The following is a 17,540-nucleotide window of genomic DNA, read 5'->3' as shown; positions in this document are numbered from 1 at the left end:
TTTTCCCGTCCATTTTTAGAATTTCAATTTTTTTTTATGTTACAGAAACAACACATGCCCATAATCTTAAATGTGCCATCAAAGCTCCTCACAGAGCACAAAAAAAAACAACCGCCAGGGAGAAACACACACTTTCACTACAGAAATAGGCTACTCAGATCTCACCGAGTGCCTGTAATTGCAATTAACAGGGTATTTCTTCATTTACCATTCAGCCCAGGGCCTAAAATTAACACCCGCCACCTACCATATTTCACTAGCCACGTTGGCGGGTGGTCAGGGCTCCACAGGTCGGGCATTTCACTCACATTTGTGAATAAAAATAGCATTTGGGCTGGTAAAGAAAAGTGGCTGGTGGACCAAAAAGTACATTTTATACCCTGATTCAGCCTAAACATTACCCTGGAGAACCATAAAAAGTAGCAGTAGTACAACAGTGAAAGCTATAAGACAAGGATACATTATGACACTTAATACCACATTATTTTCATAATATTGAAAGAGGTCACAAGGACAGTTGATAGGATAAAGTTGTCATAGAAGCTACAACCAGTGGATAGCATTGAAGAGAAGTCAGGGCTGTGTTTCCCAAAAGCATCGTAGCACTAAGAAACTAAAACGGACAAAATATGATCTTAGTGCTACGATGCTTTAGGGAAACCCAGCCCAGGTAGGCTACATTGACTAGCCTATACTTTTACTGCCGCTTGCATACTTGGTAGATAGCCCATTTTGATATAGGCCAGTCCTGGGTTACTTCTCTCAGGTGAAAACAACAGTTTCAGTGTACTTCAGTCCCAAAGTTGCTTCAGATTTGGCAACCGCCACAAAGCAAAGGCCTATTTCTCCGAGGTTGACGGACAACTAGCTTTTAGATGTAAATCAATGGGAATAATTGTGTCTCGTTACAGTTGTTACAGTGCTAAGAATAATGTCCATAATACACTGACATTCCCTTAGCATCCTCACTATGTCACCAATCATAGGTACTAGTATGTATGTAGATTATTGGAGTACAGTTAGAGCCGTGGCAGTCATGACATTTTGTCAGACTGTTATTGTCACGCAAATGACTGTCGGTCTCATGGTAACTGACCGTTAACTACCATAAACACATGTAGTATCTCCAGGCCTCCAGCATACAAGCCGCTGATGAGTGCCTTGGGAAAATCATTTAAAAAGGTCTAATAAATCAATTTAACATACACCATCACAGTAAATCTATTATTTATTTAAGGCAGGTTTAAAGAAACATTATGATATGAAGAAAATGTATTTCAGAAGAACAGAATATGAGTCGGCCTCCTGTATGTTATCTGGCTACGCACCATGCCATAGACTGCAGGCTACTTCAGTTAGCAGGCAATATAGGCTTAGAAGTCCAGTGCCATTATTTTAGATGATGATTTTATAGTAAGAAGAATATCATTTAACTTAGCTGAATACAATAGAAAGGATATTTTTCCCATTCTGGAGCGAGTGCACATATGAAGTGGCTATGTTGAGCATAAAAGTGACCATTTGAAACAGGTCCTATACACTAGATTTACAGTTATTTGGGAACTTTAGTTGTGAATGATACAAACATTAGAATGTCTTAGAAATCAGAACATAGATGGGCTGCTATTGATGATTTGAAAAAGTCTAAAAAAAAGCTTGCGCTCTGTTCCTTGCCTCAGGTTGCACACGCTGTTCTCTCATCAATTGATCATATTTTCACCCATCAGACTATTCTCAATTTAATCTCGTCTTTACTAATATGTAAAATTTGTTTTGATTTAGAATGGCCCATTATGAAATGGGCAGGAACAGAGGCCGTCGATATGCACTCGAATAGCGAATGGGAGCCACTTCCCGCAGTTCGTTTTTCCAATCATGCGGGGGAGGCTTCTCCGGTTTCATAGCACAGCTGAGAAATACATATAGTAGCAGCTGGGATCCTCCTCTTTTTAGTGGCAGCTATCAAAACTCTGCTTTCACACGGGACCACATATAGAAACGTCTGGGCTTAGAACACTACTTATTTATTTGTATTTCTTAATTTAGATTTTTTAAATTATAATAATTATAGCTAGGTATTACTGCACTATTGGAGCTAGAAACAAGCATTTCGCTGCACCTGCGATAACATCTGCAAATCTGTGTACGTGACCAATAAACTTAGGATTTTTTCACGCCACGCATCAACTACTGTTTGAGAAGCAAGCATCCTCTCTCTGCCTGACAGGTCATATATAGGCATATGCATAAACTAGCAGGACATTAGGACCTGATGGAGGGACAATAGAGCCCTGAGTACCAGACCATTAGGACCTGATGGAGGGACAATAGAGCTCTGAGTAGCAGGCCATTAGGACCTGATGGAGGGACAATAGAGCTCTGTGTAGCAGGCCAGGCACAACTCCATCATTAAGTTTACCAATGACAACAGTGGTAGGCCTGATCACTAACGACGACGAGACAGCCTATAATAAGGAAGAGGTCAGTGACCTGGCCGTGTGGTGCCATGACAACAACCTCTCCATCAACGTGATCAAGACAAAGCAGATGATTGTGGTGACTTTTTCAGGAGACTGAAAAGATTTGGCAATGGTCCTCAGATCCTCAAAACTTTCTACAGCTGTACCATCGACAGCATCCTGACTGGTTGCATCCCTGCCTCGTATGGCAACTGCTCGGCTTCCGACCGCAAGGCACTACAAAGGGTAGTGCGTACGGCCCAGTACATCACTGGGGCCAAGCTTCCTGCCATCCAGGACCTCAACACCAGGCGATTTCAGAGGAAGGCCTAAAAATTGTCAAAGACTCCAGCCACCATAGTCATTGACTGTTCTCTCTGCTACTGCACGGCAAGCGGTACCAGAGTCAAGTCTAGGTCCAAGAGGCTTCTAAACAGCTTCTACCCCCAAGCCATAAGACTCCTGAACATCTAATTAAATGGCTACCCAGACTATTTTCACTGCTCCCCCTCCCCCCACCCACCTTTTACACTGCTGCTATTCTCTTGTTTTATCTATGCATGGTCACTTAAATAACTCTACCAACATGTACATATTACCTTAACACCGGTGACCCCGCACATTGACTCTGTACCGGTACCCCCCTGTATATAGCCTCGCTATTAGAGGTCGACCGATTATGATTTTTCAATGCCGATACCGATTATTGGAGGACCAAAAAAAGCCGATAGCGATTAAATCGGCCAATTATGATTTTTTTGTAATAATGACAATTACAACAACACTGAATGAACACTTATTTTAACTTAATATAATACATCAATAAAATCAATTTAGCCTCAAATAAATAATGAAACATGTTCAATTTGGTTTAAATAATGCAAAAACAAAGTGTTGGAGAAGAAAGTAAAAGTGCAATATGTGCCATGTAAGAAAGCTAACGTTTAAGTTCCTTGCTCAGAACATGAGAACATATGAAAGCTGGTGGTTCCTTTTAACATGAGTCTTCAATATTCCCAGGTAAGAAGTTTTAAGTTTTAGGTTGTAGTTATTGTAGGAATTATTATAGGACTATTTCTCTTTATACCATTCGTATTTTATTAACCTTTGACTATTAGATGTTCTTATAGGCACTTTAGTATTGCCAGTGTAACAGTATAGCTTCCGTCCCTCTCCTCGCTCCTACCTGGGCTCGAACCAGGAACACATCGACAACTGCCACCCTCGAAGCAGCGTTACCCATGCAGAGCAAGGGGAACAACCACTCCAAGTCTCAGAGCGAGTGACGTTTGAAACGCTATTAGAACGCACACTGCTAACTAGCTAGCCATTTCACATCGGTTACAACAGCCTCATCTTGGGAGTTGATAGGCTTGAAGTCATTAACAGTGCAATGCTTGAAGCACAACGAAGAGCTGCTGGCAAAACGCACGAAAGTGCTGTTTGAATGAATTCTTACGAGCCTGCTGGTGCCTACCACTGCTCAAATCATAGACTTAATTATAACATAATAACACACAGAAATACGAACCTTAGGTCATTAATATGATCGAATCCGGAAACTATCATCTCGAAAACAAGATGTTTATTCTTTCAGTGAAATACGGAACCGTTCCGTATTTTATCTAACGGTTGGCATCCATCAGTCTAAATATTCCTGTAGTGACACAATTTCACCTGGTTAATATTGCCTGCTAACCTGGATTTCTTTTAGCTAAATATGCAGGTTTAAAATATATATACTTCTGTGTATTGATTTTAAGAAAGGCATGGATGTTTATGGTTAGGTACACATTGGAGCAACGAGAGTCCTTTTTCGCAAATACGCACCGCGTCGATTATATGCAACGCAGGGCATGCTAGATAAACTAGTAATATCATCAACCATGTGTAGTTAACTAGTGATTATGATTGATTGATTGATTAAAGGCTTGTAAGTAAGCTTTTCACTGTTGTAGTCGGCGCATGTGACAAATACAATTTGAATTGATTAGCAACCTGATGATCGTTAGTGAGTTGGGTACTACCAACGCACGACCAGAGTACATAAGAGGAGATTCTCGTGACTCAACGGTTACGTGGAATTTGACTGCGATTATGACTCATGACTGCCAGTGTGGCGTTAATACGGTCACCGTAGCAGCCCTAAGACCAGCTCACTCACTGTGCCAAAAATACAGTAAACCCTAAATTTAGGCTACAGTACGATATTGCTGTAGAGTTCCTATGTACAGTATGTGAACATTTCATTACACTCAAATGTAGGACTATAAATAATTACTAAAGGGGAACCTTGCCAGCATCCATCCCATAAATTTGGTATCATGACTTTGAGGGTAATTTGCCAAGACTTTCTGTAGTAAATATGTGTGCCACGACAACACTGTTCCAGAACAGAACAGATACAGCCCTGTTAATGGTGAAACAACAGGAGGACTGATGTCAAGAACTAAGAGGTGGCTGTTACTAGTTACCACAGCCACAAAGTCCAAATTAGCTATATAATTTCATGAAAACAAACATGAGCTTTTTGATCTGAATTTAAGGTTAGGGCTAGACGTAAGGTTAGCAGTGTGGTTAAGGTTAGGTTTAAAATCATATTTTAAATTGTAGAAATAGGCAGGCTTTAACCATAATTATGACTTTGTGGCTGGTGACGACCCTAAGAGGTGGGCTTACTCTAAGTAGCAATGACGCTAACATAGCTAGCACCACTAGTATGTCACATTCTGGCACACACACTGAGGGGCAGGCTGCCCACTTAGACACAGAGAGGAGTGAGAGAGCAGAGCGCAGTGTGTGTATGGGCCATACGGTATGAGACGGGGAGGGGGGCGGTCCTCCAGCCAGCCAGCGTAAATCACACTGAGCCACTGGCACAAGAACACGGTCGACCGGTCCCACTACAGCAGCCAGTCACCCCCAGAGAGAGAGAGAGAGAGAGAGAGAGAGGGTGGGTGGTTGTGAGAGTGTGTGAGAAAGAGAAAATGTGTGTGTTACTGACTGTGGGTGTAAGAGACAGTGTGAGAGAGAGGCACTATGTGTGTATAAGAGAGAAACTGTGTGTCTGTGTGTATGAGAGAGCTGGGGAGAGCAAGTGAGCATGGAGTGAAGAGCTGAGCGATAGAGAGCTGGGGGGGGGGGCGAATGAATCGAAAAAAATATGGCTTTTTCTATGGTGGTATTGGGTTGGCAGCAGTTTGGCAGAGGCGCCTGAGGCAGTGCCTGCTTGGATTCTAGCCTGTCACTCAGGACAGGGACACTAATCAGGATTGGTCCTGGTCCCTTCTTCCTCTTCCCTAGGAATAGCAGAGGGGGGGAGCCAGAGCCAGTTTGCGTCCATTAGAAAAAGGGAGAGAAAAAAAGAGGGAAGAATCGCAGTGGCACAGCAGGAGAGGCTAACCTTCATTTGCATGCAGGTCCAGGGGAGGAAGAGGTGGGGGGGAGCTGTTTCTGTTTCCAATCTCCATGTTAAAACGCCTGGCCAGGGCAGCCAGTGGGAATGAAGAGGCATTGTTCGCCCGCTGCTGCTCCCCGTCACACCTAGGCTACATCTCAAATGACACCCTATTCCCTACATAGTGCACTTCTTTTGGCCAGGGCCTGTAGGCTATGAAGGGAATTGGATGCCATTTGGAACACAGACCAATACCCATCTCGCCTTTTCTCGCTTTCAAGGTATAAAAGACATGTCCTGCGTGGCAGATAATGTCGATCTCAAATCCTGACCTGAAATCTATACAGACCAGACATTGATGTACGTCTGTTGTTAGTCTTGTGTGCACTGCATCCATATCCATCCAGCCTTTTCTGGTTCCGTCCACATCTGTCATAACCAGGTTGTGACCTGAAAGCTGCAGCATTCAAAGCCTTGTCGTTGTCTTTCACCCGTGAGAGAGGCCGTTCTCTGCGGCATAACGATCGCTATGACAACCATCACTTAAGCCCTCTGGGTACAGTGGGTTGGAGCGGTCTGGTTTCTGAAGACCTCATCACTGACTGGGAGGGTCATCAAGGTCAATCCACTGGCTCTCACAAGAGATGCTACATGAGAACAACAAAATGTACTTCCGCCAAAAAAGGATCAGGCGGTTCCTGGCCAAAGGACCAGAAGGAGAGGAAAAAGAAGAGGGAGGAATTGCTGGGATGCTTCCTTTGGCCCAGAGTTGCCGAACACAAAGTCTGGCTGTGCGTGCCAAATTAGGTTTTTAAGCATTTTTTTTCCCAGGGAGGATTTGTCGCTAATCTAGAAAACCTTCTGGTAGGAAGTGTCAATACATCTGGTGCTGACCACTCCCCGTAGAGTGCAGGGATTAATGACCTAGGCTGTGTCCCAAATGGCACCCTATTCCCTATATAGTGCACTACCTTGGACTAGGACCCATGTAGGGAATAGGGTGGCATTTGCGGATGCAGCCCTAGCAATCTGAACCAACAACTGACTGACTTGTCCATTGAGAACACACTGGTAATTCAGGAACGGAAAGAGGCTGATCACATACAGATCAGTCCAACTAAACCCTGTTCATTATCAACTCACGAAAAGGTTTTACAAGCTATCCTGAGTTCCAGATTTTTGGGGGGCATTTGTCTCCATTTTGTTGATGACGAGATATCTGGCTAATTAGAATGTCTGAGCCGTCATGATGAGTGATAGTCGTCTAGTACTAGACGTCCAATAATGCACTCATCTCATTACCGCGATGAGGACGAATCAGACGGCAAAATGCCCTTGTTTAGACAACAATGGGACAACGCTAGAGAACCTGAGCCTCTTTACCTCAAGGTCACAGCGGTTCACTCAGAAGACGTGGTGAAGTCATCATCTGCATTGTGCCAAATGGAAGGGCATTCGCCGCACGTGGCAGCCACAGAATCATCAGCGCCAGGTACTCACCTGCGTTTCAGCGTCATAAATAACCTCCACTCGCCCCACCCGCCACTGACAATGGCTTTCACAGAGATGACTTCACGTCAATGAATTTAACTTATCTGGTCTGGAGTGGTGCTTTGTTGTAACACAGCCAAACGATTCCACTCTCTCTGGATGTGATATATTGTTTCCCTTGAGAGCCTTACATACCGTGTGGTTCCACTACTCTGCATCTGCCTGGCCTGACTGCCTCGGTCCCTCTGTCCTGCCTCGTTCGTTCCTGGCACTTTGAATCTCCCCGCGGCAATGAAACGGCCCCAATCAAGGCCCCAAAACCCCCCACAAAGCAGCCAGACACAGCTGTTAGCCTGGCTAGTTAAATGCATTAGTGTGGCAGACTCGCTCTTCGCTGCTCAACCTAACTGTACATTACAGTGTTGTGGAAGGAGGTACTGACTAGGCTGGGGCATTATACCATACATACTATATCCCGAGTATTTGGAAAAAACTACGGGATGGTTTTTCAATACCGTCAAAATGGCTTCTTTGAAGTTAAAAAATAAATGTGAATATTTGTAGCTACTTTTTAAGTTAACACTTGTGTTCAAATACGTTAGGAGTGCAATACGTTAGGAGAAAAAGCAGATTGTGTTCTGTGTTATGAAGCTTACCATAGTTCCCCAGAACAGTTCAGCCTGTCATGTGTTTGTAAATAGCACAACGGGAGAAAGTGGGAGCTGGTGAGTCCATAGCGTTTGATATCTATCGGCGAGTCTCTGGTCGTGTCTACACTTGTCACTTACATTTGACTTCTGCTATCAGAATACGAAGATCGCATTGAATAGATGAGTCTAGACTAGAGGTGGACCGATTAATCGGAATGGCCAGATTAATTAGGGCCGATTTCAAGTTTCCATAACAATCAGAAATCTGTATTTTTGGGCGCTGATTTTTTTTTTTATATAACCTTATTTAACTAGGCAAGTCAGTTAAGAACACATTCTAATTTTCAATGACGGCCTAGAAATGGTGTGTTAACTGCCTTGTTCAGGGGCAGAAGACAGATTTCCACCTTGTCAGCTCGGGGGATCTAACCTTGCAACCTTACAGTTAACTCGTCCAACACAATAACGACCTGCCTCTCTCTCGTTGCACTCCACAAGGAGACTGCCTGTTACGCGAATGCAGTAAGCCAAGGTAAGTTGCTAGCTAGCATTAAACTTATCTTATAAAAACAATCCATCATAATCACTAGTTAATTACACATGGTTGATGATATTACTAGATATTATCTAGTGTGTCCCGCCCGCGTTGCATATAATCTGACTGAGCATACAAGCATACAAGTATCTAAGTATCTGACTGAGCGGTGGTAGGCAGAAACAGGCGCGTAAACATTCATTCAAACAGCACTTTCGTGCGTTTTGCCAGCAGCTCTTCGTTGTGCGTCAAGCATTGCGCAGTTTATGACTTCAAGTCTATCAACTCCCGAGATGAGGCTGGTGTAACCGAAGTGAAATGGCTAGCGCGCTAATAGCATTTCAAACGTCACTCGCTCTGAGCCTTCTAGTAGTTGTTCCCCTTGCTCTGCATGGGTAACGCTGCTTCGATGATGGCTGTTGTCATTGTGTTGCTGGTTCGAGCTCAGGGAAGAGCGAGGAGAGGGACGGAAGCTATACTGTTACACTGGCAATACTAAAATGCCTATAAGAACATCCAATTGTCAAAGGTTAATGAAATACAAATGGTACAGAGGGAAATAGTCCAATAATTCCTATAATAACTACAACCTAAAACTTCTTACCTAGGAATATTGAAGACTCATGTTAAAAGGAACCACCAGCTTTCATATGTTCTCATGTTCTGAGCAAGGAACTGAAACGTTAGCTTTCTTACATAGCACATATTGCACTTTTACTTTCTTCTCCAACACTTTGTTTTTGCATTATTTAAACCAAATTGAACATGTTTCATTATTTACTTGAGGCTAAATTGATTTTATTGATGTATTATATTAAGTTAAAATAAGTGTTCATTCAGTATTGTTGTAATTGTCATTATTACAAATAAATAAATACAAATATTTAAAAAAGATATATATTATTGGAGGACCAACAAAGCTGATACCGATTAATATATATATATATATATATATATATATATATATATATATATATATATATATATATATATTTTAAATGGCCGATTAATCAGTATCGTCTTTTTTGGTCCTCCAATAATCGGTATTGAAAAATCATAATCGGTCGACCTCTAGTCTAGACACACAAAAGTGGCTTTGTGGTGTGATTGTGTTCAGATCTGTCTGACCACTTCAGGAGGTGGTCAGGGCTGCATTGTGTGTGGATTTCTCCTCAGTCTGGACGCACTCAGGCTACCGAAAGCGCATACAGTGGGCGACGTCATCAGCACTCCTCCCACAAGTCTCCAGAAAACTTGTGAAAACCTTTTCATTTTAAACATAGGAGGAAATGTGTGGAATGTGTTTGCTGGACTCAAATGCTAGCCAGCTAATCTTCAGAAAAACATTTTTGTTTGGCTAGAGTTATGCTAACCCGTTTGCAATCTCTTCAGCGTTGCTTGCTGGCTAGCTACAGAGGTTATCTGGCTAGTTAGCTACAGAGGTTAGCTGGCTAGTTAGCTACAGAGGTTAGCTGGCTAGTTAGCTACAGAGGTTAGCTGGCTAGTTAGCTACAGAGGTTAGCTGGCTAGTTAGCTACAGTAGTAAGCTACTGCCATCAGTTGTTGCGATATCGTATTTAGCCTATTCCACCATTTGTAGAACGCATACTGGCATTTGAATATAGTGCTGGAAAAGGGAATCCAGACACACTGTGGACACATTTAAATGTAGGTGTAGATGCATGACGTGTTCGGAATTCCATGATCAGAACTCTATGATCAGAATACTAGAGCTGCACGAACTGTCAAGTCTAGACACGGCCTCTGTTGTGTGGCGCACATGAGGTGAGGGAGTTACGCTTGTATGCAATTCACTACCAAATGTTTGCCATCAGATACCTTATAATGGCTTTCTTGCAATTAGTTTGTCCATTTTCGCTTGTTAGCATTCAGTTAAAAGTGTCTATGGGACTTTGATATTACTTGTGCTAATTCTGTGAGCATTCTGGTAATAGATGCGCAATGGGCATTTTAGCGTTTTTAGCACCCCCTTGTGTGCTATGCAGTCATACTGTAAATCCCAGTATGATGGTATGAAAATCTGGATACTGCCTAAGCCTAGTACTGACTTCCAGACCAGAGAGGACAGAGTTTGCCTGGCTGCTGCTGCCAAAGGCTAACAAGAGCCTGGCAAGTGTGGGGGCCTCCTTGCCTCTCTTCCACCCACACAGGAAGTGAGGTCATGACATTAGCACTCCGCCGTGCTAGAGTGCTCTCCACCAGGGCGACAAGATCAGCGTGTTGGATGAGAGCCATTTTAAGCCCCCCTAACAACAACATACATCAAGACAGTAGAGCTACATAAAATTACCATGTATTTCAAGCCTGGCAACATAGAGAGTGGAGTGCAGTTATTTGGTTATACAGGGCAACCAAGACTGGCCCCTTGGCAAGGGCCATCAAACGCAGTGACCGAATCAGTATCCACTATCTAAACTAAAAAGGCCTCACCACCAAAGGAAAGAAAAATCTATGCCAACCTAAGCAAAAACCCTCCTCTGATTTCACGCACCAGTTAGACGCGTACCACATGCTCCGAAATATCCCCACGCCTACAGCTATGGCTTTCTTCTCAGAGACAATTGAGGAGACCTCTCTAATTCTCTGCGATGTCATTTCCATCTTTCTTTTAAGAGTGAAATGAGCCTCGATAATAAATCACATCCCTGTTTAGAAGCAGAGGCAGCAGTCTGGCACGACTGGCCGACTAGAGCTTCCTGCTCCCCAGACCTCCCTCTCATTCTCTATATCTCTACATCCCTCACGCCTGTTAAAGGCCTGTCCTGCAGGGCCCTAGATGCACTTTGTGTGGTACAACAGAGAAAACCGCCCAGAGCTCTTAGCAGCTTCCCCACCACCTCCTCCACCACCACCAGTACTCTCCCTCTCTCTTCCCCTCTGTCTTTCCCAGCTGCACCAGCGAGCTGATCGCAGTTCCTTATGAACTGCGGCCAACTGAGAGCCTGTGCTACTCCTGTGAGATTGGTATTGCTCAGTGCCGGGGCTACGTCCTAGCCAAAGGGCTGCTCTCCGAAGCTGTACATCTCCCTGTTGTGGCTTGTCAACATGGAGAAAATCGTTACCAAGGCTAAGGCACTTCCATTCCACACGCAGGAGTAGGAAGGGGGGTTGATTGAGACCAGGTAGGTACTGTGTGGAACAGATTGATGGTAACTTTGTGATATATTTTTAGGCCTCCTAGTGGACACGGTGGAGCTTTCATTTGTTCTGTTAAATTAGGTCAATGTAAAATACAGAGGCACGCTGAAGATGTCGTTCGAAAGAGACCAGATCAAGTGTCATGGCCGACAATCAGGCGGGGAAGTCATCCCTGGATCTTTGTCAAGAAACCGCTCTAATTAAGCCTAACTGAATAAGTATTATGGGGGAAGGCAATGGACATCCATAAATAATTACTTTATGAGATTTGCATATTATGCTTCCCTGAGTCCCTTTTGTTGGGCATAAAGAAATCCTAACTTAAATTACCTGCTTAGACCTCTAGTGAGTTTGACACTTGATGAAAAGTGTCCAAAACAGAGTTAATTACTCACAAGTAGGCAGGAACCTGAAGTTTTTGTGAAGCGAGTTGCTTATCAGACATGTTTTTGTAATTACTCAGGGCATTGGAAATTAAATGAAGTGTCACCTCAATGACAACCTTGATTCAAAAGAGCATTCTGAATGAATTGGAGGGATTCTCAGTGGATGCTAGGCTTGGGCGATATACCATTTATACCGGTACACCGGGATATTTTTAAATACCGCCGAATGATTTTCAATACCTCAACAAAAAAAATATGAATATTTTTATTTTTTTTATGTTTGAGGGTTGGGGGATGCATGCTACGCCACTGTTTATAACGGTAAGTTACATATGCACTGAACAAATATATTAACGCGTAACGTGTTGGTCCCATGTTCATGAGCTGAAATAAAAATCATAGAAAAGTTCCATGTGCACAAAAAGCTTATTTCTCTCAAATGTTGTGCACACATTTGTTTACATCTCTGTTAGTGAGAATTTCTCCTTTCCCAAGATAATCCATCCACCTGACATATCAAGAAGCTGGTTAAACAACATGATCATTACACAGGTGCACCTTGTGCGGGGGACAATAAAATACAACTTTAAAATGTGCAGTTTTGTCATACAACACAATGCCATGGATGTCTCACATTTTGTGGGAGCGTGCAATTGGAATGCTGACTGCAGGAATGTCCACCAGAGCTGTTGCCAGAGAATTGAATGTTAATTTGCTCTACCATAAGCTGCCTATATATTTTGACTCGGTAACGGTTGGTACAGAAACGGTATGACAGTATGAAAATCTGCATACCGCCCAACCGTAGTGGATGCCCATTGGAATCCTGACAATACCTGCAGGCCTTGGTAATGCCAGCCAGCCTACCTGTTTGATGCAGAAAGCAACAACACATTTTAAATGTGTATTGATCAAACCCCAGAAGCTTCTCTGGAACCAGGCCCATTATAAAGTTAACTTACCCCACCAACTTTCAATTAAGATCAACCGCTGTAGCGGCCTCCAAATTACTATCCATTCAATTCTCCATCAAGTCACGGAGAGACTGAATGGGGCCAGTTTTAGGCCTACCCACTGAATCTGAATGGTGTTGAACGCGGCGGGTCTCAAACTCCCCTCTATGTAAGCGTATGCTGAAGGAGGCATCCCACCACCTTCCTCCTGCCCTTTAATTCATTTCTAAGTGAAAGCCTGTGTATCATTATTCGCTTCAGCTCCAGTCGGCAGACACCGCGGTCCATGAGAGCCTGCGCCCCGTCAAGTTGAGGGGTGGTGGAAAGTGGCGGAGGGGGATTCTTGGCAGAAATTCCCCACAAATTTGATGCCAAGAGCAAAATGGAAACCTCCCCTCATTTTCCTTTCCCCTTAATCCAATGTTTTCAAGCCCCGGCCCCGCCAAGGTCATTATAATCATAGAAAGTGGAAGGGCGCCAGTGACCCGCCATTACAGTAAGGTACAGAACCACCCAGCCATTGGCTGGTGGTGAGGAGGAAAGGAGAAGAGCACTCGGTCGGTCAGGTAGAGGCAGGGGCTAAAATCCCTCCATTTCAAATGCAGATAACCTGAGGAACCAGCAGAGGAGGAGACAGGGAGAGGAGAAAATGTCTCCCTCTCTCGCTCTCCCAGTGCCCCTGACCTTTTGCCATTCATGATCGGGTATCTCTCTCTCATTTATTTTTAGCTTACAATTCGTATCCATATCTTGAGTTTAAGCCTACTTCAACATTTATTCAGGAGATAGGCCCTATAGCCTTAAGCTAATTCAGAATGATTGCCCAAATTATCAAGAGTAGAGAGAGGTTTTAGAAGTAATATTTGGTGACATAACACAAGTATGACCAATGACCTAGAAACCTCTGGGCCTGAAAGAATGCTGCTTGAGTTGACAATATTTCAAAACCGACCTCCAGCATAATCTACATGTAAAAAAAAAGAGTACTACTTTTACAAGTAAAAATCTCTATGCTTTATCCAAGTGATAATTTTACCGTCAATATTTACAGTAAGTAATCGGCCAATAGAATTCAACATAGATAATCATGGGCGTACCAAAATCATAAAGAGTGGCCGTTTTCATTGTGGCGCCAAAGGTCATGTTTACTTGTCTGAGTGAGGGCGCTGCACTGTACTGTGACCTCCATGGCCAGCTTGTGAGTATGTGTGTGTGTACGTGTGTGTGCCCTCTCTCACATGCCATGTATGCTAATATACACAGCATGACACTTGGCCTGCACAGAGCAAAGCAGAGTACACAACCCCAAATATCTAGACCTGCATGTGTCTGGGCTAAGATAAAGCACCTTTAGTAGTTTAAAGGCAATGTGTAATCGTGCTCTTTTCACCACAGGGCCTCAGTACAGATGCAGACATCTGAACTTCAATATTGTGCTTGTTCCTGGCACGTGACCAATCAGTGTAGGTGTTGTTAGCTGAACAATGAAAACAAACAGACAGTCGGCCAATGAGATGAAGTGGCACTGACTTCTAGTCAGTGTGGGGGGGAAAAACCTATACAGAAAGGTTGTCCTGTATCAGTTTTGTGATTGAATGGAGAAGTAAAATATTGGCCACAACTTATTAAAGAGAAAAGGATTTCTCTTTGTTATTATATGAAATCCTGTAATTGATGCATACAGTAGGCTGTAACATGTCTATAACATTATTTTTTTTAACCTTTATTTAACTAGGCAAGTCAAATAAGAACAAATTTATTTTCAATGGCGGCCTAGGAACAGTGGGTTAACTGCCTGTTCAGGGGCAGAACGACTGTTCAGGGGCAGAACGATTTGTACATTGTCAGCTCGGGGATTTGAACTGGCAACCTTCCGGTTACTAGTCCAACGCTCTAACCACTAGGCTACCCTGCCGCCATTACTTAATCCAGGGGTGTCAAACTCATTCCATGGAGGGCCTAGTGTCTGCTGTTTTTTGGTTTTTCCTTTCAGTGAAGACCTAGTCAACCAGGTGAGGGGAGTTCCTTACTAATCAGTGACCTTAATTCCTTAATCAAGTACATGGGAGGAGCGAAACCCCGCAGACACTCGGCCCGCCATGAAATGAGTTTTACATGTGACCTAACCCATATAATAGAGCTAAATAGTTGGAGCCCCATGGTACTGTATGGTGCGTCAGTCAGTGGAGGCTGGTGGGAAGAGCTATAGGAGGACGGGCTCATTGTAATGGCTGCAATGGAATAAATAGAATGGTCAAACGTGGTTTCCCTATTTATTCCACTGCAGCCATTACAATGAGCCCGTCCTCCTACAGCTCCTCCCACCAGCCTCCACTGATGTCATTATACGCTACAGAGCATGACCTGCTCCGTCCACTCCAGCGGCGTTTCTAGGTACATACATTCGCCATCGGTAACATGTGAGTGAGAGCTTACTGTCCAAATATCACTCTCTCATCCAGCCAACCGACGCAATTTCTCTAGTTCAACTCTGGGTCAAACACCTGAGCGCTGTATCAGTGGATGAGGAGACAACGGTCTTATTTTGGGGATGTTTTATGACTCTGGGACTGGATATGTGGACGTTTGTAGTAGCCTAAATACTCACACGTGGAAAGAGGACACGAATAGCTCACACTATGGCACTACAAACGCTAATTTGATATTTACTGCACTGTTTTCACATTTTGTATACTTTATACAACAAAGTATATAAATCCTCTTTTGATCACAGCTAGTAATAGCACTGAACAGATGCATTGAAGAAAGACTACACTTGTGTCATTATGGTACATTCATTAAGTCATCATTGATTTATGAGATTAATTACATTTGCATACCAATATAACTCATTAAGCCATGTTCTTACGCAGGTCTTCAGGACATTGCACTACAGCAGGGGAAATTGCCACACTAAGCCAATTCCTCTGATCATTTTATCCACACATTCTACCTAGAAGTCATCATCTAGCGGTCGAAGTGTGTCACTGCAGCTTTTCATTATTGGACTGATAAAAGCACAATCTAAACATCCAAGCTACACAGGGTCAAATGAACAATATATATACCAAAATCGCACACTCTGACGTACATTCGGAGTAACGACATAACGAGAAATGGGGAAAGTGCCATTTCGCGTCTCTAGCCCGCGTTATTGATTGTAGTCTGTCTGCAATGAATGGTTGCAAAGGGAAGGAGAAAAAAACTGAACTTCAGGTGACCGACCATGGCTTTGACATAGCCTGCATGCAGACATGAACCTCGCTGAACTGGGCGGAAGAAAAATACCTCTGCTTCAAAAAAAAAATCATCTCCAGACTTTCAAGAACTCGACGTAAAAACAGAGCGAGCGCCTACGGAGGGAACCAATACACCCGTTTTGAGTGGTGAGAGAGAAAGTTAAGACGTTTATATTAACCGAAATGTGAAGTTAGCTACCGAGCGTTGCTAGATAGCGCTATTACTAGGAACACTGAGGTACGGTTAGCCCCGAGTCTGGCTTGTCTGATCCGACTGACCCTTCATTTTATTGCGGCCAGATTCTCAGATCCTCCCCTTTCTCCCCCGAAAGAGACTCGCTCGCACGGATAGATAAACGAAAACGCTCAGACATTATACCATATACAACCGATACACAAGCTATCTGACCGCAACCTTTAGGGGAAAGGGGACCTTTATCGATTATACTCGATTAAAGCCACGTACAGCTCATGCACTCGCTGGTTAGCTAACGTTACTCATCGCCAACAACATGGCTGCCTTGCTCAGACCTAAAAAAAAAAAAAAGAGAGAAATAACCTACGCCGTGTCTTTGTCTGTTTCACCTCTTTAACCCTAAACTACTGCGCAAAACACACGAAGACCCATTAAAATTGCACAAAACCAGCAAATGACTTACGTGAAGGCAGGCGTTTGGGTTGCTCCTGCTTCCTCCTTGGCATTTTCCCCCTTTTTGTCACATTCTCCTCCTTGTTTTAGGGATAAGAAGAAAAAAGGTTTTTCCCCATTGAGATTGTAGGCGAGAGTGATGGCAGGGACTGTATACCTGTCTTGTCCTCGCGGTTTAAAGTGTATTGTTGGGTATAGGACCACAGGAGGAGGAGGGTTCTGTGCTGTTGTTGTTGCCGTGTCTTGACTATGGCTGCTCTCTGTGTAAGTGTGTCTCCGAGCCCCTAACTAACACTAATGCAGGGATCAGAGGGCAGCAACAGCAGAGCAGACACACACACACGCTCACACACACTAGCTCGCACACACGCTCTAGAGGAGCTCGCCCGCGATAGCAGCGTAGAAACGGACAAGGTGCCCCCAAGCTTACAGGGTGTATTGTTGACTGCAAAACCCCTACATATTTTTCTTAACATGTATTTGATAACTTCTATAAATAATTAATATGGCAAAGATACTGAAATACAGTATCAGTACAGTATTTTTCATATTGATTGCATTTAAAAAAAAAAAATTTTTACACATACATTATAAATATATTTTCAAAATGTGAAATGTACAT

At 43.4% G+C, this 17,540-nt stretch overlaps 1 protein-coding gene across 1 annotated transcript in view; it reads right to left on the bottom strand.

The window, feature by feature from the left end:
• Positions 1-17,302, bottom strand: part of LOC121841768 (zinc finger protein 827-like) — a 54,029-nt gene extending 36,727 nt beyond the window's left edge. The window contains exon 1 of the mRNA XM_042311793.1: positions 16,929-17,302. Coding sequence (XP_042167727.1) covers positions 16,929-16,971 — 43 coding nt within the window. The 5' untranslated portion in view covers positions 16,972-17,302. The remainder of the gene's footprint in view (positions 1-16,928) is intronic.
• Positions 17,303-17,540: the final 238 nt, after the last annotated feature.

This window comes from Oncorhynchus tshawytscha, linkage group LG34 (genome assembly GCF_018296145.1).
Source record: "Oncorhynchus tshawytscha isolate Ot180627B linkage group LG34, Otsh_v2.0, whole genome shotgun sequence".
Taxonomy (NCBI): Eukaryota; Metazoa; Chordata; class Actinopteri; order Salmoniformes; family Salmonidae; genus Oncorhynchus; species Oncorhynchus tshawytscha.
This window is presented reverse-complemented; position numbering and strand designations above follow the sequence as displayed.